A 24,417-nucleotide genomic window follows, 5' to 3' on the forward strand; every position below is an offset into this window, starting at 1 on the left:
CACTGTTCACACGCCATCGTGAGATTCCTGGAATAATATCTGGTGCAGTAGACCAGTAAATTATTCAACTCCCGGTGTCTAAGCAGGAAGAATTGCAAACTGACAAACTAAAACCGTGAACGCGTGGCTCTCCCTTGAGACTACCAGAGCTTCGAAAGGTGATCAGCCAGACAATTAACTTCCAATTCCATCCACAAAATCTAGGACACATGTGTGACTCTCTGGGCTTCTCTACTTCCCTCCATCTTACTGACGGCAGTGTACATATGCAGGAAGATGTGGAGATCATAAAATCTGAACTGCTGCATAACCCATGTAGTCTGTCTATTTCCTTAATGAATAGCATGGCCACAGTCACATCAACCTGACATGGTCACTACACAGAGATGAAGAATTATTCCAATGGCCTAAGAAAAAAATATTTTGTTGTTATAAACACCAGGAAGTTTGTTTAAAGGGGAAAAGATGATAAAAAAAATAAAGGAGCAGATTTTCTTTTGAAGTACTGAACGACAAATCAGGTAATCTGATGACAAAGGAGCAAACCCCGACAAAGCAAAACCACACACACACACACACACACACATCAATGAAACACCTACATTTTTAAAAGTTACAAAACTAAAGTCTGAATGCTTGTTTAAGTAGTTCCAATAGAAGTCTACAGAGACAATAATGCATTTTTATGATTATGTATGAGATCATAGTCTTAGTCAAGAATTAAAAGTTAAATGGTGCACATGCTGATGCATGCCTTATGTCTCAGCACTTGGGAGGGTCTCTGTGAGCTTCTGGGCAACCAGGGATACAGAGAGAGAGACCTTGTCTCAAAATACAAAACAAAACAACAAAAAAAATTTAAAAGAATTACAATACATAAATGACCTTGTAAAATAAGTTCCTAACTTTTCATCAATATTTAAGCACAGGAATAGCTCGATATTTAATATTTTCTTGTGGCACAGTAAGTTTCAATAAAGGAGGTAAAAATTCCATGGGTCTTGTGTGTATGTGCGTGCATGTGTGTGTGTGCATGTGTGTACTTATGTATTATGTGTGCACGTGCAATTGTATGTCAACGCTGACACATGCCTGCACATGTGTAAAAGTTGGAGAATAACTTTGGGTGTCAGTCCTCAATTTCTGAGTATTTTGTGCAATTTGCATGTACTTTATATGCAAAATACACATTGTTAGAGGGACAATTGTCACTGATGATGTTCTACCAGAACGACAGTAGAAGGGACATGACTACACCATACTCTCACTCCTTTCTTTTCTATAGTATTTTGTGTGTGAAGTTGTTTTCTTGATTAAAATAGGGATTTGGGGATGTGTGTGGAAAGATGTCTCAGCAGTTAAGAGCACTTGGATCTTGCAGAAGACCCAGGTTCGATTCCCAGTATCATTGCGGTGGCTGGGAACTACCTAGAGTTAGTTCTGGGGAATCCAATGCCCTCTTCTGACTCAGGGTCATGGCATGCATATGGTGCACACACCTATCATGCACAAAAAACATCCACACACATAAAAAAGAAATTTAAACCTTTAAGTACAAGTCTTTGAAAGACCCTATTTACAGATGCTTAAAGCAAGGCCAAAGTTAGGCCTGTGTCAGCTACTTGAAAAGTCAGCTATGCCCAGTTTTTACTGGTCCTAAGCTATGGGGAAGTCACTGTATAAATACAGTGAATAAATACAATGTACTGTGTTAAGTACATTGATTCTCACCTACGATCCCCTCATGGTGGAGGGCATTTAGCAACCCCCATTTTACTTCCACAGCTCTGTCTCTATAGCTACCTGGTGCCAGACCAAAGCAAAATATAACTTCATTCTCTTGCTCAAGAGTTCTGAATATATACAGGCTCTCACTGGTGACAAGGATACTTGGCCGGGCATTAGGATAAGCCAGAGCAAAACATGCAAAGGCGAGGCTAGGCATCTGGATCATGATGTTGATGCAGGGAAGTAAAACAGGACTAGGTGCAGAGAGAAACGCTGCCGCAGAGCGAGAGACTCAGCAGTTGAGCTCCAAGCCTCTGAAACGTACGGCAAGTACATTCAGATTCAAAGGAATACTGCTTTTCAGTATCTCTCTTGAAAATATAATAAAAATCAGCTTCATGGTCCTTATAGTTGAAGAGAAACTAAGGGAACATTCAACTTCATTTGCTGGTTCCTCTAGTGCCCCTCCTTGAATCCCTTTGTTTCCACAATCAGAATATATATGTGTGTGTGTGTGTGTGTGTGCGCACGCGCGCGCGCGTGCGCTCCTTGAAGGCAGGAGCTAAGGGTTGTAGTTTGAGACACCCACCCCTGACACACACACTATGACAGCACTCTAAATGTCTGACATATTTAACGTTATTTCTGGTTAAAGTCTGATACTATTCACGACAGAAACATCCTATATGCATTAAGCTCCCTTTGGGCATCACACGCCGATTTCCTCTAAGCACTACTATAAACAGTTACTGGATTGTGAGCTTTTTGAGAAAAATAACCTCCAATGTTGTTCTTCCAAAGAGAGGTAGTAGAAAATACTTCTAACAGAAACTTGGGGGCAAAATAGACGAACACAAACAACATATGGCTGACGTAAAAGTGTTTTTGTTCACAGCAGTAATATCTTACAGGACATTTCTATTTTGTTTTCATGTTATAACTATGTAGTACTTTAAGCATATATACCAGAAGCCTGCATGTAACCCGTGGTGCTTCAGGGCATTTTTGTCTACAGGTCAGTAAACGGCGGGAGCAACCACACCTATGGTAACTTACAGAACTAATATTGTCCCCGGAGTTGTCGCTATCTCATTTATATAGAACAAAGACCCTTCTAGGAAAAGGTACAGAGGTGGGCCGATCATGAGATAATGTTTGAAATGGACCAATTCAACTTCTGAAAGCATATATTCAAGAAGAAAACAAAAATATACAGTAACAGAGGGTTTTCCTAACGCCAGACAGCGCTGCAAACACTTCCTGGGCAGCACGCCACCCAGTTCTCAGGAGTAATTGCCTCACTTCACAGAGGAGGAACGTTAGCAGCTAACGTCAGTGTCTTTTCTAAGCACACAGTGACCATATTAACAGCATGTTTTCAGCTGCGTAAACTTCGGTGCATAAGCCAAGACAAGAGTGTGTACAAGAGAACACGCTCCTGTTTCTCGATTTAAGTGACACACGTTAAAGCTGCTGAAACCTGATGAAAAATGGCATCCTAAATTGTCTCCCACATCAATTCTGCTAATGAGAGGGGGATACAGAAAACAGAACATCTCCTTTAGTTGAGAAAGAGAAGTGGAAGCTGAAAAAAGTTGTCTCTGCTTGCGACTTAATGAGGTGCTGAGAGGCAACACGCAGCTGATGAAACACTTCTGCAATGTCGGGGAGGAGAGCAGGCCTGTGTTTTCACAAGGACGCCTTCCTTACAAGAGGCGGGAGGCAAAACTGCTGGGCGCGAGAGTGCGATTCCCAACAATCTGACCCGATTCTGCTTCTGACACTGCATATTAACATGTTGTTATAGCCCCACATTCCCACTTGGTGCTGGTAAATGTGAAGGAGCTTTGCTTGGCTGGCATGCTATTGCATTTCCAAAGGGCTCAAAGGAAAAGCAAATAGGGGACGCCAAACACGCAAGGCAGCACACAGAAACAGATGTGTACAAACGGTAGCTGTGCACACGTTGCCTAGTTCATACGTTAGTTTTCTCTCTGTTAGTTCTTACTGTCAACTTGACACGACCAAGAGTCACGAGGGAGGAGCGAGACTCAGTGGAGGGATTGTCCAGATCTGACCTATGTTCGTATGGGGAACTGTCTTGATGGCTGGTTGATGTGGGTGGTGCAACCCTTGGGTAGGAGGTCCTGGGTTGTACAGAAAGGTGACTGAGCAGTAGCCATGGGGATCAGGCCAGTAAGCAGTGATACTCCATGGTTTCTGCTTCAGGTCCTGTTGGAGTTCCTGCTCTGACTTCCCTCAGTAACCGAGTGTGTGTGACCTGGGAGTGTAACATGAAATAAACCTTTTCTTCCCATAGTTGGATACAGTCAGTGTTATATAACACAGCAACAGAAGGCAAACAAAGACATACACACACTCTTGCTATATTTTTTTATTTTACAATATTTAGATTGACCTCATCTCTTTTAGCCCGAAGTCCCAAGCAATCCTTGAATCTAAACAGACCACTACATGAACAACACATACCCATAACTCATATACAGAAAGTATGATCTGTCTATTCAAAAACTGTCCCACTTAATAGGAATTCTTAGATCTTTTAAATGGCAACACTATAATCATTGTGTGCTTATGATTTGGGGTCAGTTCTGAGCTGGCAAAGCTGGAAGACCAACACAACAGGTACACTCCTGCCATAGTCAGCTGGTAAGAACTCGAGGAGAGGGAACTTCCACTGAAATGTGTCTCCATCACACTGGCTGCGGGCATGTCTGTGGCCATTGTCTTCGTTGTCAGCTGATACAGAAGGACCCTGCGCACTGTGGGCAGTACCATCCCTAAGCAGGTGGGCCTGGGCTGCATAGAAAAGATAGCTGGACACAAGCCAAGCAGTATCAGTGCCCCGCGATGGCCTCTGCTTCAGTTCCTGCGTCTAGATTCCTGCCTTGGTTTCTCTCACGGATGGAGTGTGAACTGTACACTGAAATAAATCTTTTACGTGCCAAGTTGCCTTGGGCTCCGCTGTTTATCACAGCAGCAGAAAGCCAAGTAGGACAACCCTGAAAGATCTGAGATTGACAAGAAAGATAAGAACAATCTGTTTAGTCTTTCAACAATTTTTTTTCCATATTACAGACGAACTAAGAGAGAAATAACCCTTCCTCGGAATCCCATATTTGGTTATATGATAAATTCTAGAATAGAAATTTAGGGAACGGGAAATAGCTGTGTTAAATTCACATATCGAGCTTTTTTGTTTGTTTGTTTGCTGTGTTTGTTTCCTTGGCTGTCCTGGGACTGGCTCTGTAGACCAGGATGGCCTCGAAATCCTAGAGACCCACCTGCCTCTGCCTCCCCAATGTTTGAGATAAAGGTGTGCACCACCACGCCCAGTTCAAGCTTTTGTTCCTGCACTCAGTGCTGTATTTGTTACCTGTTAATCACAGACAAAACAACTGCTCATTCAGAGGAACAAGGTTAAAGAAATCACAGATAATCGTTAGCAGTGGAAAAGAACTTACTTAAGGAACACGAGAGAAAGTGCCCATAATCTAATAGTAGAGGCGATAAGCAAAGTCAATGGCATCCATCCACACTGAAACTTTTCCCATCCTCAGCAGCCTCCCGAGGCTGCTTCCGTGTGGGTGATCCCAGAGCCAACAGTACCTCCAGAAAGTAGTCTTGTCTAGCAGGAATTCTGCACGCTGAGGACCAGAGCGGGACAGAGTGAGATTGAGGTCACATATGATTTCTAATGTAACTCTCAACAATTGGCTTTTATACCATCTGTCTGCCCCAGTTATGAAGTTAGGACACACTCTTGAGACAGGACAGACATTGTTCCCAGATTGCCCTGAATCACATATACCTCCTGTACTGTACCACGGGGCCACTAACAGAGCACAGAGCATGAATGACCTTCCACACCGATTTTCCCACCCTCATTTGTGACTTGAATTCTCTCCCCAGTCAGACGACCAGTGAGAACACACTACTTTACTGAAAAGTCCTACCACAAAGTACTCGTCCTAACACATCCCATGGCTCCCGCTAAGCTGAAATTTAGACCCCGAGTCTCCACACCCCCCCGTCATGACCCTCTATGCTATATCCCACCATCTCCATTTTCTAGATTTCCTTCTCAACTTGATGGAACTGTGTGTCTTCACACTCCTTGTCAGCCAGGAAAGGCAAGAGTTGACACAAAATCCTATCCTTGGTGGTCTCTGGTCACACTGGCCAAGTTTGCCTGGACTGAATGGGAAGGAATAAAGTCTTCAGATAAGAACTGAAGCCCTTTTTCTCCTTTCCTCCTCACACCCTGAAGCCTGTGGGGTAAGCAAAACAATGTTTTCCAAAAATCTCATTTCACCAAAAAGGAGGACAATGAAACCTAGCAAGTTTTTTTTTGTTGTTGTTGTTGTTCTTAAGCTTTAATGTTTTTCCAAGGGGATAACACCCCCCAAGCTTTGATCTCTTTTATTTTTAAGGGTTTTACGTTTCTAAATGTGCACATTGACTGTACACACACTTGGATGCGTAAGTTCTCACACACTCAGTTCCCTTTGACCCTCTAGACACTGCTTCCACTGTCGGGTCAGACAGGTAGACATGATTCCACGTAACTCTGAAATGTGGAGGATCCATAAATAGAAAATACGTAAGACTTGTTTCTCTGAGGCTTGATATTTAGACATTTCTTCAGCCAAATCTCTCCAATAGCCTATTAGGGCAAATGGCTGTTTTTCTGTAGTTAAACTAATTATAAGTGATTTATGAAGTTACAGTCAAGTTGTTGGTTCTGTTTTTTGTTTGTTTTTCCATAAATTCAGTGCTCTTTGCTTCTAGTATAGACCAGAGAAAAGTCCCAGAAGATAACTGCAGGTCTACTATGATCATTTGTTCTTGTGGCTAACCCGAGCATTGAAAGTGACACTGTATTTTCCTCTCTACTGCTGTAGGTCTATCATAGAGCTTTGCATCTTCACTGACTCAAGAAAATGAGGCCAAAGCTGTACATTCCCCAGACTCCTGTCTAAAAACTTTAAAACTGTTAACAGTGGAAAGAAATGGCTCCTTGGAAGAAGGGAGCCACAGGCGCCACTGTTGGGGGGTGGGCTCCCTCAGGATAGACAAGGATGCTTCTGCCCATCCCACTCCAGTCTCATGCGAGCAAAAGTCATCCATAAGCATTATCAAATGATGACCAGCATGCTTCAGGTTGCCAGATAAAAGGTTTTATGAATCATGGCCTCTCAAAATGTCACTCTCTGCAGCACCATAGGTCTCTAGTACCTGTGCCTACAGGAGGCATAATGGGGTCCTGGCCAAAGTGCTACAGCGAAATACCACACACACCCAGGGCAACTTAAACACTGGAAATGTATTTTGTCACACATAGTTCTGGAAGGTGACAAGACCAAAGGTATCATGGGTGCTACAGAGGGCTATTTTTTTCTGTTTTCTCACTGAATTTTCACAGGTCTTCTTTGTATGAGCAAGTCAAGAGATCTGGCTCTCTGGTCTTTCTTTCTATAAGGGCATCAATACCACTCAGAGGACTCCACCCTCTTGCTGTCATCAATGCTAGCTAGTCATTTCTGAATGACTCATTTCCAAACCCTATCCAAAATGGCTGGCCTTACCTATGAACTATGGCAACACAGAACCATTTAGCTGGTTAACAGTGTTCAATACACACTTGATCAGGAATAAAGGAAAAATCTACATGGAATTAATAGAAAGCGTAACTAAAAGTGAAGGAGGGCCATGTACTTCAACATTGTCTGTGTAGAAGAAAAACTGCTAACTACCATACTAGGAAACAGAAGGGAATATATAGGTACCAAACATTTGGAAGGCCGGATAAACACATGGCTAAAACAAGCATGCAAATTAGACCATACTGTCAAAACTATTTTCTCGATCAAACTTCACAAGGTCTTATATGTAGCTAAGAATAGAAGTAAAATATTCAATTATTGTTGTTTCTCCTGAGTCTTGCCCTTGATCAAGGATAGGTCAAGAAGCGCACCAATTGAACCAAATGGACAAAAAAAAAAAAAAAAAAAATGCCACTACTAAAAATTTTCAAAGTAAATCAATGGCAGGAAATATAAGTCAAGCGGAATAAGACAGAACAAAGGACATGGACTAGCTAATTCCCCATTGTGGTGGTCTAAATAGGTATGATCCCCATAGATTTGTGTTTGAATGCTTGGCCCACAGGGAATGACACAGTTAAGAGGTGTGGCTTTGTTGAAGTAGATGTTGGCTTGGTGGAGAAGTATGTCAATGTGGAGGTAGGTGGGTTTTGAAGTTTTATACATTTTCAAGTAACACCCCGTACAGAGTGTCCCCTTTTGTTTTCTGAGGATCAAGATATAGAACTCTCAGTCCTCTCGAGTACCACATCTGCCTGCCAGCTGCCATGTTTACTGCCATGAAGACAGTAGACACATCCTCTGAAACTGTAAGACAGCCCTAATTAAATGTTTTCCTTTAAAGAGTTGCCTTGGTCATGGTGTCTCTTCCCAGCAGTAGAAAACCTAAGACACCCATCAAAGAATCAATATTAAAACACTACACTGTGCTAAGCACCAGTCAATGGTTAAATGCATCTTTAAAAAGCAAAAGCAAAAACATATTTAGTAGGAAAGTTGATTTGGTTTAGCAAAAGTTCAAAACAAGGTCTCAGAGTCATGAGTCCAGCTTCACCTGTCTACCCTAAGCTCAAATTGCTAACAGCTACCTCCCTGACTCAGCAGACTGATTCTAAAACATCTGTACTTTAGTCACAGAGATTAGAGTACATACATAAAATAAATTCACCATTATTAAGAGAAAAATACCAATAAATATTTAGCCATGTTATTGGTAATGAGTAGGGATGGTTTGTGAGTGAGTGTGTGTGTATGTGTGTGTGTGTGTTGCATATATACATATGTCCATGTGTGGGTGATGGCCAAAGGACAGCTTCAGGTGTCAATCATCAGGTGCCACACAGCTATTATTTTTTCCCCTTGAGATAGGGTTTCTCACTAGCCTTGAACACTCCAAGAAAGATGGCTGACCAGCTGCCTGTCTCAAACTCTCCAAAAATGGATTCCATTTGTGCTCCACACTTAGCTTTTCTACATTGAGTTCTGGGGGTAGAATTTTCCACGCAATTTACTTTTCAAGCCATCTCCCCAGGTCTTTCCATAATATTTTAAAGAAATCTGTGCAATGATGGATGGCAATAAAAGACCAACTTTATGGTACTAAGCAAACTCATTGGCAATGACTAAGTAAGGCAAAGGCAATCAAAATAATGATAATGGTAATGACCTAATAAGTAAAATAGGAATTAGAATGTTGGTGAAAAGATTGGCTGTAAACAAGTCCATTGAAAAGAACCTATACATGGGAATTATTGCAACAGAACAGACCTTAAGATTATAACTTAAAAAAATACAAAAATATTATAATTTAACAAAATGGTAAGCAGAGGATGTAGAAAACTGTTAAGACTATTATTTGCCTTCTCATTTCAAGCAACAAATCAATCAATGCCATTTAAAATATAAACGTGGAGTTAAAGGAGGAATAAAGGCAAAAGAAATGTGTTCTAGCAACACACACAAAAATTCAGATCTATATATGAAAGCTATTCATTACAAATAACAGGAGAGCTACAATGTGGGGAGTGGCAGGGAGACCCTAAGACACCAATAAGGAATCTTGTCGCAATGTCTAACTCCAATAAAAGTCCTGAGCGATCATCTCCACCCACGATTCCTTCTTCCCAGTGCTACTTAAAGTCAAGACCCAGGGTGGATCCCAGCCAGCACTCCAGCCAAAATAACTGCCCCAGTCCGTAGCCACTGTACACAGGGTCGTGGAAGTCATTCTGCTTGGCCCTGTGTATTCCTCTGTCTACTGTTAGCAGCCACTCTTCTAGGCCTTGTGGGCTGCCAGACCACACAGCCACATGAGTAAGTACTCTGGTACAGGTGCCAAGTTCCTGTGTGGTCAACATGAAGCCACTCAGAATCCCTCCCCTCTGGAATTACAATGGATAACAGCAAAACAAAGTTGGGATGTCATTCCCAGAAGCATGGCTGCCAGCTTTCCACCTTCCTAAGCCCCAAGGGGTACCCATTTTTAGCACGGAAAAAAGAGTAAACAGGACAAAAAACAGCATTCACAAGAGAACTATGACTCGGTAAATTCTAGGTCTCGGTCCTCAGTCCTGCCTCCTTGGCTTTGGAAGTCGCCGTCACTGCAGGACTTTTCCCCTGAGTGAGACAAAACCCTCTTCACATACAGAAGCTGTTCAGTAGGATCTGTCACTGGGCAATAGAAACTACGTTGTTAACCCTTTCTTAGAGACCATTCTTTGCAGTTTCCAAAACTCTCCAGACTCAACTAATGGGAGTCTCCTTTTACCTTTGGTTCTTCTGGCTCACCCTCCTCCCTCCTTGGACACAGAATTTTACTATGTTGCCAAGTCTGACTTCTAAGTTGTAACCCTCTTGCCTTAGCCTCCCAAGTACTGGGACGCACAGCTGTGTATAATGCAATACTTATCCTCCTCCAATGCAGTCACCTGAGTTTTAGGACGGAGAGCAACTCTTCCTATGATTTTGCTTCAGCTTCCTTTGGTTCAAGTTGTCCTCATTTTAAAAATAATGCCAACAAACAAATTAAAATGGAACAATAGAAGCAAAAATATTTCCCTTGCCCTGGCTCGCCTCAAGCTCTCTGCCTCGGTCTTTTCTTGAGTTACCCATTTATCTTCACCACTTATTCACGCCATTCTTGCAGCAACTACTGCATTTCGACCTGTCTCTACTATCAGTGATGTCCTTATACTTGTCAAAACAAATATTCTGAAAAAAATAAGGAAGAAAAGAAGGAAAGACAGCAAACCTGCCTAGAAAGAGGAGGTATTCTGACAGCAAAACGCAGATAGATGTGGCTGTCCAGATCCTAAGATAGCGGAAGAAAGATGATTTGATTTGGGGGGGATACATTTCTGTGACTGACTTGATGCTGAATGGTGACTGTATAGTCCTATGGGCAGAGACACTGATACTCGACAGTGTAAGTAACACCAATTTCCTGTCGCATGGAAATTATGCCACATGATTCCTATTCACGGTCATGCAAGTGAAACATGCATGCTAAGACGTTGACTCAAGTGAACCTGGACCACTTCTAGAAGCTCACACTCCTCTCCCTTCAAGAACGGGCACATGGCCATTTTGGACGGCAGGCACAAATGGACCTTATTTATGATATTTCAATCACTCTCTGTTTTGACCATACTCGCGGTCTCACCATGCTAGTTCTCATCCTGTCTCTGGCCACTTCATAGCTTTCTCTTTCTCCCCGTAAATGCTGCAGTTCCCCTAAGTCTATTCCCCAGGCTCCTTACCAGAGGCGTCACTAAGTGGGTAAAAGGGACAAACACTTGGCCCAGGGGTGGGTGCTTTGTTAACAAGAAAAACAGAGGGGTTGCAGGTGATGACATCATCACCTCTGCCCTGCCAGTCTTTAGAGCCACTAAAACCATGGATCATGGCCCTCGTAAGAAGACAGTCTATGTGGAGGGCACCCTTGGCATCCAAAGGTGGGTGTTTCAGAGAGGAAGGCAGAATTATTGGTTCTTACATCATCTCCATGCATTGAAATATTTTTAATAAGAATATTTTGTTACTTTTAAAGATTCTTTTTACATTACTTATTCTACAGCATACGTATTTTTTTTGCATATATGTATGTGTACTGCATGTTTGCCTGCTGCTCAAGCAGTAAACAGAAGGGTATCGGGTCTCCTGGTATCCATGGTTCTGAACCACCACGTGGGTGCCCGGAATTGAACCCGCATCTTCTGAAAGAGCAGCAAGTGCACTAAACTGCTAAGTCCCCTCTCTATCCCCCTCCTTTGTTCTATTGAGACAAGATCTCACTGTATAGCTAAGGCTCAGCCTTACAAGTGTAGGGATTACATCAGTGAGCCACCACAGCCGGTTTGAACGCTGTGATTCAAAGGCTTCAGAGAGATCTGAGTCAAACCTCCAGGAAATTTATGAGGGACAATCTGTTGGGACTCCTCGACCCTACTTGCCTCTTGTTTCCCGGATGACAGGATCGTGCACTGATCACAGCCCCGTCACTCTGGCATGGGACAAAGCAAGAACACTACATACAAATTGTCAGTGTACATTTAAATTTCCTTCTCATCTTATAAAAAAAAAAGGATAAAGGGGTGAATTCATCTTTAATCCTATTTAATTTCATTGTACCATCCTTATGACATACTTAATAGGTACCTACAACATAGTCATTTCAAAATGAAATCTGTATTTTAGGTTTTTATTAATGTTAAATTTCTGAAATGTGGCATTTCTCTTAGCAGCACACACAATTGACTGGCTACATCTCAAGTGTTCCAGCTGCACATCTGGTTGGTGCCACCACACAGATAAAGCCTGGGGATTGAAGACTCCATCTCATGGACTGGAGGGCAAGGTATTTGGAGTTTTCTATATGTAGGTTTGTCTGAAATTCAAACCCAGGCTTTACTCTTCTTCAAAAATTAAGTCAATAAAAAGACTCAGAGACTTTTCATTATTATAGAATGCAAACCAGATTCATTTAAAAGTGACTCAAAACGCCTCACAGTTTAGCTGCTTCTTACCCAACGGACTGAAGATGGTGAGAAAAATAAGGCCCAAGCGCTCTACCCTGCTTCTCTTCTCTCCCATGGCTGCCCATAAGCAGGCAGTCTGGAGTGGGAAGAGGGACTCTGGCCCAGCATCGCACAAACCACAGACAAAAACAGAAAACAAAGCTACTCAGGCATCACTGAGCTCTCTAATGTCAAAGGTTTAATAACATGTGGTTATTTGACCAAATCTGGGTACCAGCAGCCACTCACCAGAAAAGGACAGAAGTCTACAACATGAACTGAGTGTGCCTCTCAGCCTTTCTTAAAAATCTATTGGAATAGTATACTGTGGGAGCTCCTTTGACGTGGCAGTCCCCTCTGTGTGCTGTGATACCATTAACGGATAAAGAAACTGCCTTGACCTGTTGATAAGGCAAAGCTTAAGTAGGTGGGGAGGACTGAACCGAACACCGGGAGAAAGAAGGGTAGAGTCAGGGCTCACCAGAGATAGATGTGCTGAAACTTTGCTGGTAGGCCACGGCCTCGTGGTGATGCACAGATTAATAGAAATGGGCTAAGTTAAGATGTAAGAGTTAGCCAATAAGAAGCTAGAGCTAATGGACCATGCAGAGATTTAATTAATATGGTTACTGTGTGATCATTTTGGTTCTGGGAGGCTGGGATGAACAAGTGGTTCCTTACAACATTCCTTCTGCTCCTTCAGCAAATAGACTTTAAGACACCAGCCCACTTGGGTGTGGCCTCTTATACTATAAATGCAGCTGTAAAGTGTGTGCACATGCTCTCTCTCTCTCTTGATTCCAGCTCTCACTTCTGGCTGCTAGACTCTGTTCCTATTCCCCATTCGTGCGGAGAACTGCTATCAAGGACAGTGATCTGTAAGTCTCCCCTAAATAAATAATCCATTATTATCCATAATTCTGAACTAGTGTGGGATTATTTTGTGACTTCCACCATCAATAATAGTTACTTGCACTTTGGGAGCTGGGGTAGACAGTTAAAAGAGTTCAGAGAGGTAGCTAGACAGAGGGAGAACTTCTAAGGCCGTAGAGCACAAACTGTAGGACGAGGGGTGGGCAACTGTTGATTATTTCAACACAGCTAGTGGAAAAGGAAAAGTGAGTGGGAACTGAGCATCTCTAGCCCAAACTTATGAAATCTGAAACGTTCCAAAAGCAGACACAGTTCTTGAGAACTGCTCTGAATTTATTTCAGAAGATTTCCATCTGATCTGCAGCCCAAATGGAGGAACACTGCAATTACTACATATAACAACCTTTGGGCAGCGTGTGTAATGCACACAGGAAAGAGGTAAGAATTTTGTATTCACTTGGGGCTCATTCACAAAGCAACTCATTGTGAACATTCAAATATTTCAAATCCTATGAAATCCAAAATACTCTTAGCCCAAGCATTTAAGGTAAGAAAACCCCAGTCTCTGCTGCTGTCCCCATACAGTGATTCACAACTGTCCTTTGTTTGGTAACTCCAGTTCCAAGAAATATGACAACCTATTCTGATGCCTTCTGGGGTACCAGCCTTAGACGTGGTGCATAGATGCAACATAGGCAAAACATTATATACATGAAATAAAATTATGATTATTTTTTATTAATTCATTTATTTATTATGTATGCAATGTTCTGTCTGTGTGTATGTCTGCAGGCCAGAAGAGTGCGCCAGACCTCATTACAGATGGTTGTGAGCCACCATGTGGTTGCTGGGAATTGAACTCAGGACCTCTGGAAGAGCAAGCAATGCTCTTAACCACTGAGCCATCTCTCCAGCCCCTAAAATTATTATTTTTAAAAAGAGTATCAACAAGGGATAAAGTAGAAGTGATCTGTTAGTATAATTTTTAGTATCAGTTTGAATGTTTATTTCAAAGACACAATATTAAAAGAGAAAAATTAGAAAATATTAACAGGGGGCTGGAGAGATGGCTTAGTGGTTAAGAGCACTGATTGCTCCTCTAGAAGTCCCTGGTTTAATTCCTAGCACCCACATGGCAGTTCACAACTGTCTGTAACTCCAGTTCCAAGGGATCCATGGCAAAACACCAATGAACATAAAATAAAAATAAATCAAAAAAGAAAGAAAAAACCAGCAGTTATAAATCAACTAAAATATATCAAAGTTTTTGAACAGAAAAAAAATTATTTATAGCATTTTTAGCCAAAATGCTTCCCTAATTGCACAGCCACAGTAGAACACATTACACTAAGAAAACTTAAATTTTACCCAGTTTATTGATCATAACAGCATAATTTGTAATTGTAAAAACTGTAGGGTAAAGTAAATAAACATATTAATTATATAGTGGATCATTAGAAACCAAGATTTTTACTACAGGAGAGAACATAAATATAAAATATCATAATTAATATTTTTAATGAATACATGTGACCCAGCAAGAACAAATGTCAACCGTACGGGCCTTACCTCTTGGCAGTACTGCAGGATGCCCTCCTTGGTGCCGATGCATGTTTTGGTCCCTGATGGGTCTGATTCCCACTTTCCGTTCTGCACGTTCATGTGCATGTTGAGCTTGCCGCAGAACATGGCGATCTGGGGTTCTGCCAGCAGCCCGGCATTGCCATCAGTGGGCACCTAAAAGAATAAATAATTCCTAGTTCATTCAAAAGATCCTTTCATTTTTTTTCCCCCACAGAAAATTGTGGGATATCTCTTGAAAGGTTCTAATAATAAAGAGCGGTTTCTAAAATAAATATAACCCCTGTGGAAGAATTCACATTCTCATAATCCACAGTTACTCACACAGAATGGAGTCAGTTCCTCCTTGATGACCAGGCCTGGAGGTGACACTATGTGCCACTTCTCAGCCCTGACAACAAGGTGTTAACAGTGCGCCTCACTGCTGAGCAAGTGGCTGTATCCAAGGGCGTTTTCGCTTGTTTTGAGACAGGGTCTCTCTATGTCTTGTAACTCACTCTGGAGACCAGGCTGGTCCCAAACTCAGAGATCCACCTGCCTCTGCCTCCTGAGTGATGAGATTATAGGCATGTGCCGCCCACCACGCCCAGCTTGTACCTTAGTTTTTATTAGAAGATTACACTGGAGAATCAACCATTCGGGAATGTAACAATACACAGACCATCCCACCAGGTTTCCCCAGGGCAGTCCTTGTTAGTCACTGTTATCATTACTTTCCTCCAGTAGTGTGTGTGTGTGTGTGTGTGTGTGTGTGTGTGTGTGCGCACATGCCTGCCTATGCATGCATGTGTGAGTGCAGGCCAGAAGCCAAACTCAGACATTACACTTCAGGCTCTGTCCACCTGTCTTTAAGATGGGGTGTGTGTGTGTGTGTGTGTGTGCATGTGTGTGTGTGTGTGTGTGCATGCACGCGCACGCCTACCTATGCATGCATATACGAGTGCAGGCCAGAGGCCAAACTTAGACATTACTCTTCAGGCACCGTCCCACCCGTCTTTAAGATATAGTATGTGTGTGTATGGGCATGTCTGTGTGTGTGCATGTCTGTGTGCAAGTGTGTGTATGCGCACATATGTGCATGTGTGTACTTGTGTATGCACTGTGTGTGCATGTGTGTGTATGCACATGTGTGTGTGTGTGCACATGTGTGCATGCTGATGCATGCATATGTGAGTGCAAGACAGAGGCCAACCTCAGACATTACATTTCAGGCACCATCCACCTGTCTTTGAGACAGGATCTCTTGTTGGTTGAAACCTGGCTAAGCAGGCTGCTCTGGCCGTTCAGAAAACCCCAGGAATTTGCCTATCTCAGCTGTTCCAGCACCGGGATTACAAGGGCTCATACATAGCTATTTTTTTTTTCTTTAACTTAGTTTTGGGAGTAGGATGTAAATCATAGTCCATCTAAGCACTTTACCAACTGCGCTACAGTCCCAGCCCTGTCTTGGCTCACTAGGACAGAGTGCTCGTGCCCCATGGCCCCTATCACGAAGCAAGTAAACAACATCTCATCCAGAGCTCAGCAGAGCATCTGCCCTAGCAAATTTGGAACAGGCCTTGGCTTTGACCGCTACAGGCAATCTGCCATTTCAGAAGACTTTGAAAAGTGTGCTTTCTGTATTAGAGTCCTTCTGTTCACAGGCGGTCCTCCCCCGCCCCAACTTCCTTAGATAAAGAGTAGACAGAATTTACTATGAGCTCAGACCGTTCCTATCTTCTGATCTTTCGGGCCTTCAGCCTTCATTGCTAGAATCACAACTGTACCATTCTGCCTAGTTAGGGGAAAAAAATAAAATTTATTATGGGAAAATTGGAGCGCTAAAATCCGTCCTACCCCATCCAAAAGGTCTGCCAGAGATGAAAACTAAATCCAGAAAAAGAATTACTAGAAACCAAAGAACCAAATGAAGAACCAATGTAATTCCTCCCCAGTGAGAGCCCTGATGAGGAAACTGAGCTGTACCCCAGATAGACTCTACTTCCCCCAGCAGCCACTCCCACAGCCCCTTCCTGGGTGATTCCTGAGTTAATCCCAAAAACTAGTGAGGGAAGAGAAAGAGAAAAGAAAAAAAAAAGTCAAACTGCCTGGGTGGAGAGATTTCAGTTGAAGACATTTCTATCCACAGATGTGACAGGGCCAAGCATTTGCCCATCTGCCGTCTTGTCTGCCCACAACAGAGGATTCGTGTCTTTAACAAAACAACAGCAAATGAGGGGACTCTGGGCTGAACTCGTGAAAGGAAGGGCTATGGTGACCAGTCTGACTTTGAACTCACAGAAGTCTACCTGTCTCTGCCTCCCAAATGCTGGGATTCAAGGCGTGTGCCACCACCTAAGCATTCTTTTTCTCTTTTATCTTAGAGGCCTTCACATTTCAGAAGATGCAGAATTACAAAAGAACAACACTAGCAGATGCTGTACACCAGGGATCAAAGCCTTAAGCAGGGCCAGACAATCCTAGCTTGTCCTGGAAGAAGTGTTTCCAGATTGGGTTATGTTTTGTTTTTATTTTCGTTTGGTTGGGTTTTTTTATGTTGTTTATTTTTTAATTGACTGAATTTGTTCTCTGGCACTTTTACACATGTATGTGATATGTTCTGTTTTCTCTCAACCCTGTGGTAGTTTGAATAGGAACAGTCCCATAGGCTCATAGACTTGAATGTTTGGTTACCAGGGACTGGCATTATTAGGAGGTGTAGCCTCATTGGAGTAGGTGTGGCCTTGTTGGCAGAAGTGTGTCATTGGGGGTGGGTTTTGAGATTTCAAATGCTCAAGCCAGGTCCCAATGTCACTCTCTTCCTGACAAATCAGTTGTAGAACTCTTGGCTCCTTGACAGCATCATGTCTGCTTGCATGCCACCAAGCTTCCTACCATGATGATAATGGACTAAGTCTCTGAACTGTAAGCCAGCCCCAATTGAATACCTTTCTTTATAAGAGTTGCCGTGGTCACAGTGTCTCTTCACAGCAATAGAAACCCTAAGACACACTCTCTCTTATCTCCCTCACACTTCCACCACGCCCCTTCCACTCTGTATGTCCTTTCTCCACATGCATGTCTTTTTGCTTTATTCCCCATTGATTTTTAATTAACCAGAACTATCAATATAGCCATGGTCAGAACGACCCATGTTAGCCTGTTGGGCTCAGTCACTGATACAAATAATGACTGTCTTCTTGTCTCCCCTTCTCCTGCAATCCATCAGTTACCAATATTTCAACAGAGAGGTGCTGGGCCTCAGGAGCACTCCCAACATAACCCATCCATGACTACCTGGTGATAGGCCTTGTATTGTGCAGACCTAGGAGCTAAATGCAGTCAAGTCCTTGTCAAAAATGGGACAATTGCTCATGTTACCTGGTCTTACCTTTTAAAATTAAGTCTATCTAATAAATTCTGCTTCATTTTCTTAAACTTGGTTCCTGAATTTCCTTTTCTAACTTCCACACTTCTCTATGTCATCCTTCCTCTTACCTTCCCAGTTATTTTAATGTCATCTGCTTGTATAATACAGGGGTTTAGAATAGAAAATATATGCTTTTTCTCTTCTCAGGTTTTCTACCCAAAGGAATTTAATATTTGTTGCGGGAAGTCCTTCTGCTCCTCCAGCCTATAGCTGCTGAGATACCAGCCCACTGGGCCGTGGTCTCTCTCCCTTTAAAAAAGCGGCCACTTCCCTCTCCTCTCTCTCTTCACTTCCTGCTCCGCGGGCGACTAGACTCCCTTCCTGGTTGCGCAGAGGGCTGTTGTCTGGGATGGTGATCTGTAAGTTTTTTCCCCTTTAAATAAATACCACCCTATTAATCATAATTCCAAACTGGTGTGGCATTGTTTGTGACTTACGCCTTCACCTGGCGCACCATGTTGGGCGCCATTCTGATGTAATAGGAGCAGCAGGCCTGCGTTCCCAGCACCCCAGCCGCCTGACTAGCTTATGCCCAGAAATAACAACACACAAACTGTATTCATTTAAACACTGCTTGGCCCATTAGCTTTAGCCCTTACTGGCTAATTCTGATATCCCAATCAACCCATCTCTAATAAACTGTGTAGCACCGGTCTTACCGGGAAAGATTCAGCATGTCTGACCTGGCGGCTTGCTTCATGGAGTGCGTCTGCCTCAGAGAGCAGAGCTATCACGTCTGCCCGGGAGAGGGGAGTATGGCGTCTCTGAGAGGAGCTGCATGGTTTCTGAGCTCACTTCCTCTTCCTCCCAGCATTCTGTTCTGTTTACTCTGCCTACCTAATTTTCTACCTATCAGGGCCAAGCCGTTTCTTTATTTTTAACCAATGACCTTCCTCCATCAAATATTATAGTGGTTAATCTTCATCATCAACTCAACTGGACTTAGAATCTCTATGGAGACATACCTCAGGGTGTGTCTAAGAGTGCTTTCCTACACAGTTTTAAAGAGTGAAGACCCACCCTGAACACCGACAGCATCATCCTCTGAACTGCAGTCACAGGCAGAATGGAAAGGAGAAAATGCACTGACTCCAGCATTCATCTCTCCCTTTTTCCTTACTGTGTGTTCTCCTTCTGCCAGGACTTCCCCACCATGATGGACGGTCCCCTCATGCAGAGTCAAGACAACTCTTCGTTCCTTAGGCTGTTTTGGCCAGCCCTACTGTCTCAGCAACAAGAAAAGCAACGGATACAATTATTCACTGTAAAAGTAAATATGCAGAAAACGCTTCAACCATATTTCCATAAAGTTGAGCCAGCACAGGGCTCAGTTCAATTTAAACTCTAGTTCCTCCAAAATGACAGTAAATTACTGCACTGGGAACTGCTTTCTATTTATATATAAAAAAATTGCTTTATATAACATCTTGCTACCTTTCATAAATGTTTACTTAAAACAAAATACCACGTTTGTCATGGAAAATTATTTTCCAAATCAACAGCTGTGGTGTAATGACTGGAACAATTAGATCAAACACACAGATTGAACCAGAAGCCTCTCCGTCCTTCCTGTAGCCCACCTACAAAGCCTGGGTTTGAAGCAACACATCCTTGGCCCTGTTAATTAACACAAGACAACGCAGGGCATCCTCGTCTGCATCTGTCAACAGGATGGTTGCTAAAAGCAATACAGCCTCAGCACCAGCCAAGAGGAAAGCAGCACCATCTGATAAGGGGGCCTTGCTGTCCCTCACCAGTCCATACAGGTTTACTCAAACCATTTTTCCTCAACAAAACCTCTAGAAAGAAACTTAATGAATCCCGTGCCGTGTCCTTCTTAAGAGCTGGTAGTATGCACATCCATGATATGGAAGCCTTTGGATCCTAGAATAACCGCCGTCAGATTTGTGCTCTCAAAGACAACTGGAAGATAACTACTCCTCACTTCCAAAACTATCTCCCTGCATAGAAAAGAAACAGACACAACTTAGTAAATGGGGACGGTGACCAGCGGAAGAACGGCTTCTTCTTAACCGTCAAGTTACATTTTCAGAAGCGCGTGGCAACACCGAAGATTAGAACCCTATACATAGGCGGTCCCTCACGCCTATGTGCATTTTCGGGAGGCGAAATATGAACATGCTCCTTGTCGGTGGCATCCTGAAACAGGAAATCCTTTCCCACGAGAAAACTGTGTTTGGTGCCAATGAACAAAACAACCAGCGGCAACAGTGGGTTAATCCATGGTTTCAAAAGCAAGAGTCCATTTCCAGAACTCTGAGCTAGACCAGCGTAGATGCTACACTGCCAAACTTTCTGGAAACAAACCTTTGGTATCAGGGGGAAAAAAAGGTTTTTTTTGTTTGGTTGGTTGGTTAGTTCCCCCCCTCCCAAGCCACAACACAGAGAGCAAAGAAATGCAATGGTCTCTCCTAACAGCACTGTAGCTACACGTTGGCCTTAAACAGGCACTGCTGAACTAAAGATAAACACACAGACTCAATGTGGACTGATCTGCAGGGGTGAAAGTGGAAGCCCACACAGACAATTGCTACAATTTACAAGGAAGCACAGAGGCCGCTTCTGGAACCCGTTCTCTGCCTGTCCTTCAAACAGGGTGTTCCTTTTCTCCAAGAACTTTCTCTCCTCCTCATTATCAAGATGAAAATTCCTTAAAGAGCAGGTCTGGCAGCATTCTTCACCAGGGTCCCAGCTAAGAGGGGCTGGAACAAGGAGCCCTCTGTTTCCCTGGCTAAAACGTCCAGCTTGGCAAGGCAGGGTCCGGATCCATAGCTTGGCTGAGTCTGTGGATTTAATGCCGTTTTAAGCTTTCTGGCTAATGAAGACCATCTGGTTTCTACATCCGAGCAGCCGTTTCACTGGCCGGAATAACTCTCATCTGGTGAAGTATTGGTACTTTTTTCTTTGGGTGGGATTCTTAAAATAAACAGGACAGATTCTATTTCTATCCCATCCTTGGTTTTCCTGGAAGAACTGTGGTGTGCTCATCACCTGAGCACAGTTCAATTACATTCCACAAAAAAAAAAAAAAAAAAAGTCTACACTCTGAGTTACTTTTAAATTCAACACTGAAAACATTCTCCATTTTTAAGCGTAAAGAAATGATTTCCATAATCACAATCTAGGAAATTTGGCGGTGAACTCCCTTTAAAGATCAATAATCATGAGCAAATTTTCATTCTCCAACCAAAGGAAAAGAAACAGGGAGGGAGGGTCTCCTTGGCAGTGACGTCCACAGAGAACATCTGTAGTTGCTCACGTTATACTTGACATAAAACTTGAATTTAAATTAGAATCACAGAAGGGAAAGCATCTGTATATTTATACATTCATGCCAACTCAAGCAGGAAAAGGCTAAGATTTCACCCATAGCCCGAGCTCCAGAGGCAGAAAAAGGGGCTGACTGTAGTCTGTCAAGAGCTCCTTTGGCATGATCAGCCTGGCTCTCATATTAAAACAGGGCTTTGCCCTGGTGTGTCCATGTATGGATGTGTGGCGAGAAAGGACAAAATTGCCACCTAAACCCATACAGAAAAGTGAACCAGTGTAACTGTTTCTGAACTAGAGTTCCAGCCTAGAAAGGATCTGTCAAAAAAGTGAGTAGAGAGAGAGAAAAATCCTTTCAAAGAATTAATGTATGTATTTTTCACTCCTGGAAACTTGTCATTCTTTTGGAGTTCCTTCCTGACATAGCTTCAAATTACACGGTATAGCTCTTAGAAGGCTTTCCAAGACTCTGTGGAAACCGAGCTCTTGGAGTGTTGCTGAGCACGGGGGTTCTCAACTTGGCCCCAAACTCCTTCTCTTCTCGAGGCTAGTGAAGCATGCTCCCCATTGGCACGCAGTAGGAAATCAAGAGGTCCATCAATAGAAACGTCGCTTATTCAGCACCCAGGAGATTAACAACCAGTGCTGAAAGCTTGCATTATAGGTATGCCTCAGAGAGGCTGGTGGCCCAGCTGCTTACGCATAATATAAACGGATTAAAAATTGTAATTTTTAAAACAGAAGTGTCTGTGTGGTAACCGGAGAATTAGGTTCAAAATCAGTTTTTAACCCAGTGAATGCCTATTTAGTCCTTATTTCTTTAAGCCCATAACTATACTTGCTATAAAGAATAATTCCTTCAAAGAAGCCACAGACATAACACTGATGAAGCCCAATGACAATGTTCAGTTTGCAAGGCTGTTGACCCAATAGCCTGATGGCAATTTCCTTTAGGCTATCTTTAGCCCTGCTAAAAAAGCAGGACCTCGCCCACTTCTATATCTGACCTAGCAACCTGAGTAACAAAAACCCTATTCTCCACCTATGGAAGGCCCAGTAATGCTATCAGATAGGATTGGAGGCCTACAGAGAAACCAAGTCTCAAAACAAAACAAACAACAACTAAAAGATTTAAGGACCCTTGTATCCTTGTATTCTCATTTGAATAACTCTTTGTTTTGTTTTGTTTTGTTTGAGACAGGGTCTTTTTGCATAGCCCCAGATGTCTATGTAGATCAGGCCTACAAAGATCTGGCTACCTCTGTCTTCAGAGTGCTCTAATCAAAGGTGTGTAGCTACCACAGCTAGCTGAATAATTCTTTGAAATAGTTTAAGGCAGATTTTTTAGGATTTTGAGAGTTCAAGACAAACAGCTAACACTGAGAATCCACAGCAGAGAGGCTCAGAAAACCCCCAGCAACCTTTGTCATTCACATTCAGGAAAACATTAGTGAGAGGAAGTAACTGCCATAGTTTGGGTCTGGGGTGTTCCTAAAACGCCCTTGTGGAAGGCATGGCTGCCAGTTGATGCCACTGCCAGGAAATAGTGGAACCTTTCAGAACTAGCAAGTCAGGTCATTCAGTGTGCCTCCCATCACCAGACCTCATCCAGCCTCTGTCCTTCCCTATCCCCATGGTGGACTGTGTCAACTGAGCCCTAAAGCACCAGGTCCAAGACCCAAAATAAACCTTATCCTCCTTTGAAGTTTATTCTCTTGGGTAATTTGTCAAAACAACTGAAACCTAATACAGGGACCTTGGAGGCAAACACTTTATTTTTCAGGAGATATAAAGAAAATGAAAGTAGCTGATATGAAAATATGAGTCACTGAAACAGATGGATAACCATCCCTCGGAACTTCAAAACAGACTGAACTATACAGGATGGATGAGGTTGGCATATCCCCAAAAGTCAAACCTTGTAAGAAAAAAAAAAAAAAACATATGAACCCTCCTCCTTACCCTTACCCCCACCCTGCCATTTTAAGACACTTGCCGCTGAGGAACCTCTATTTCTGCTCCACAAAACCCATAGGAACGAGTGTCATGACGAAAAGTCAAAATATCACCACTAACCCTCCGCACCTCGCTTATAAATTAGTTTTTGCTTAAAGATGAGCAACAGCAGAGACTTGTTCAGCAAACTTACCTACAGGTTTTCTCCCTGCCATATTCTTTATAAGACTATGGACCACACTGTGCCCAGTAAAGTAAGTAAAGACCTTTGCTCCCTTGCAGTGCTAGGACTGCGTTGCAGCTCTGCTCCCTACGTCTTCACGGACTGCATAAGCACTAATCACAAGTAAGGTGGCTTACTAAGACAGAGGAAGCCACTGGAAAGCAGGGAACACAGAAACTGACCTTGTCTGTGACAACGAAGTATGTCCTGTCTCTCACTGATCTTACTTCATCCACACCATCCCTTGGACCATGAAAATCTCAACTCCCCAAGGCATCGAGGAGCACCCTTCTAAGCAAGAACGGCTATACACATCCTCTATGTAATGCATGACATGACTTACGATCAGCAATGGTGCATGAGCCATACTATGAAAATGAAAAATCTAAGTCGAGGCAATATTGTTCTAAATGCGAGCATTGGAGCTTATAGGGAGATGTCAATCAAATGTTGCGAAGTTTTAGCTCTGATAATTATGCAGTCCTCCTTTTATTCTCTTTCTTTTGGACTTCGGCAAAGACACAATTTGGCTAAAGAAGTATTTTTGTTTTTAGCTGCATATATTTGTTCCACCCAATATATACTCAGAAGGAAATCCTTCAAACGGGGAAGCAATGTGTATTAAGTAGACTGTATTTCCACCCGTACTCTACATGGAGCTGTGTGAACATAAGTGTTATTCTTAGGTCCGGTACTTCCTGTGGTAAGTGGCATGCA

The 24,417-nt window shown here is 42.8% G+C and overlaps 1 protein-coding gene across 6 annotated transcripts in view; it reads right to left on the bottom strand.

Moving 5' to 3' along the window:
* Positions 1-24,417, bottom strand: part of App (amyloid beta precursor protein) — a 217,788-nt gene that overhangs the window by 148,816 nt on the left and 44,555 nt on the right. For all 6 annotated transcript variants that reach the window (XM_050138545.1, XM_050138546.1, XM_050138543.1 and 3 more), the window contains exon 2: positions 14,813-14,980. In XM_050138545.1, coding sequence (XP_049994502.1) covers positions 14,813-14,980 — 168 coding nt within the window. The remainder of the gene's footprint in view (positions 1-14,812; positions 14,981-24,417) is intronic.

Source organism: Alexandromys fortis, unplaced genomic scaffold, assembly GCF_014885135.2.
Source record: "Alexandromys fortis isolate MF-2015 unplaced genomic scaffold, M_Fortis_MF-2015_v1.1 scaffold_11, whole genome shotgun sequence".
NCBI lineage: Eukaryota > Metazoa > Chordata > Mammalia > Rodentia > Cricetidae > Alexandromys > Alexandromys fortis.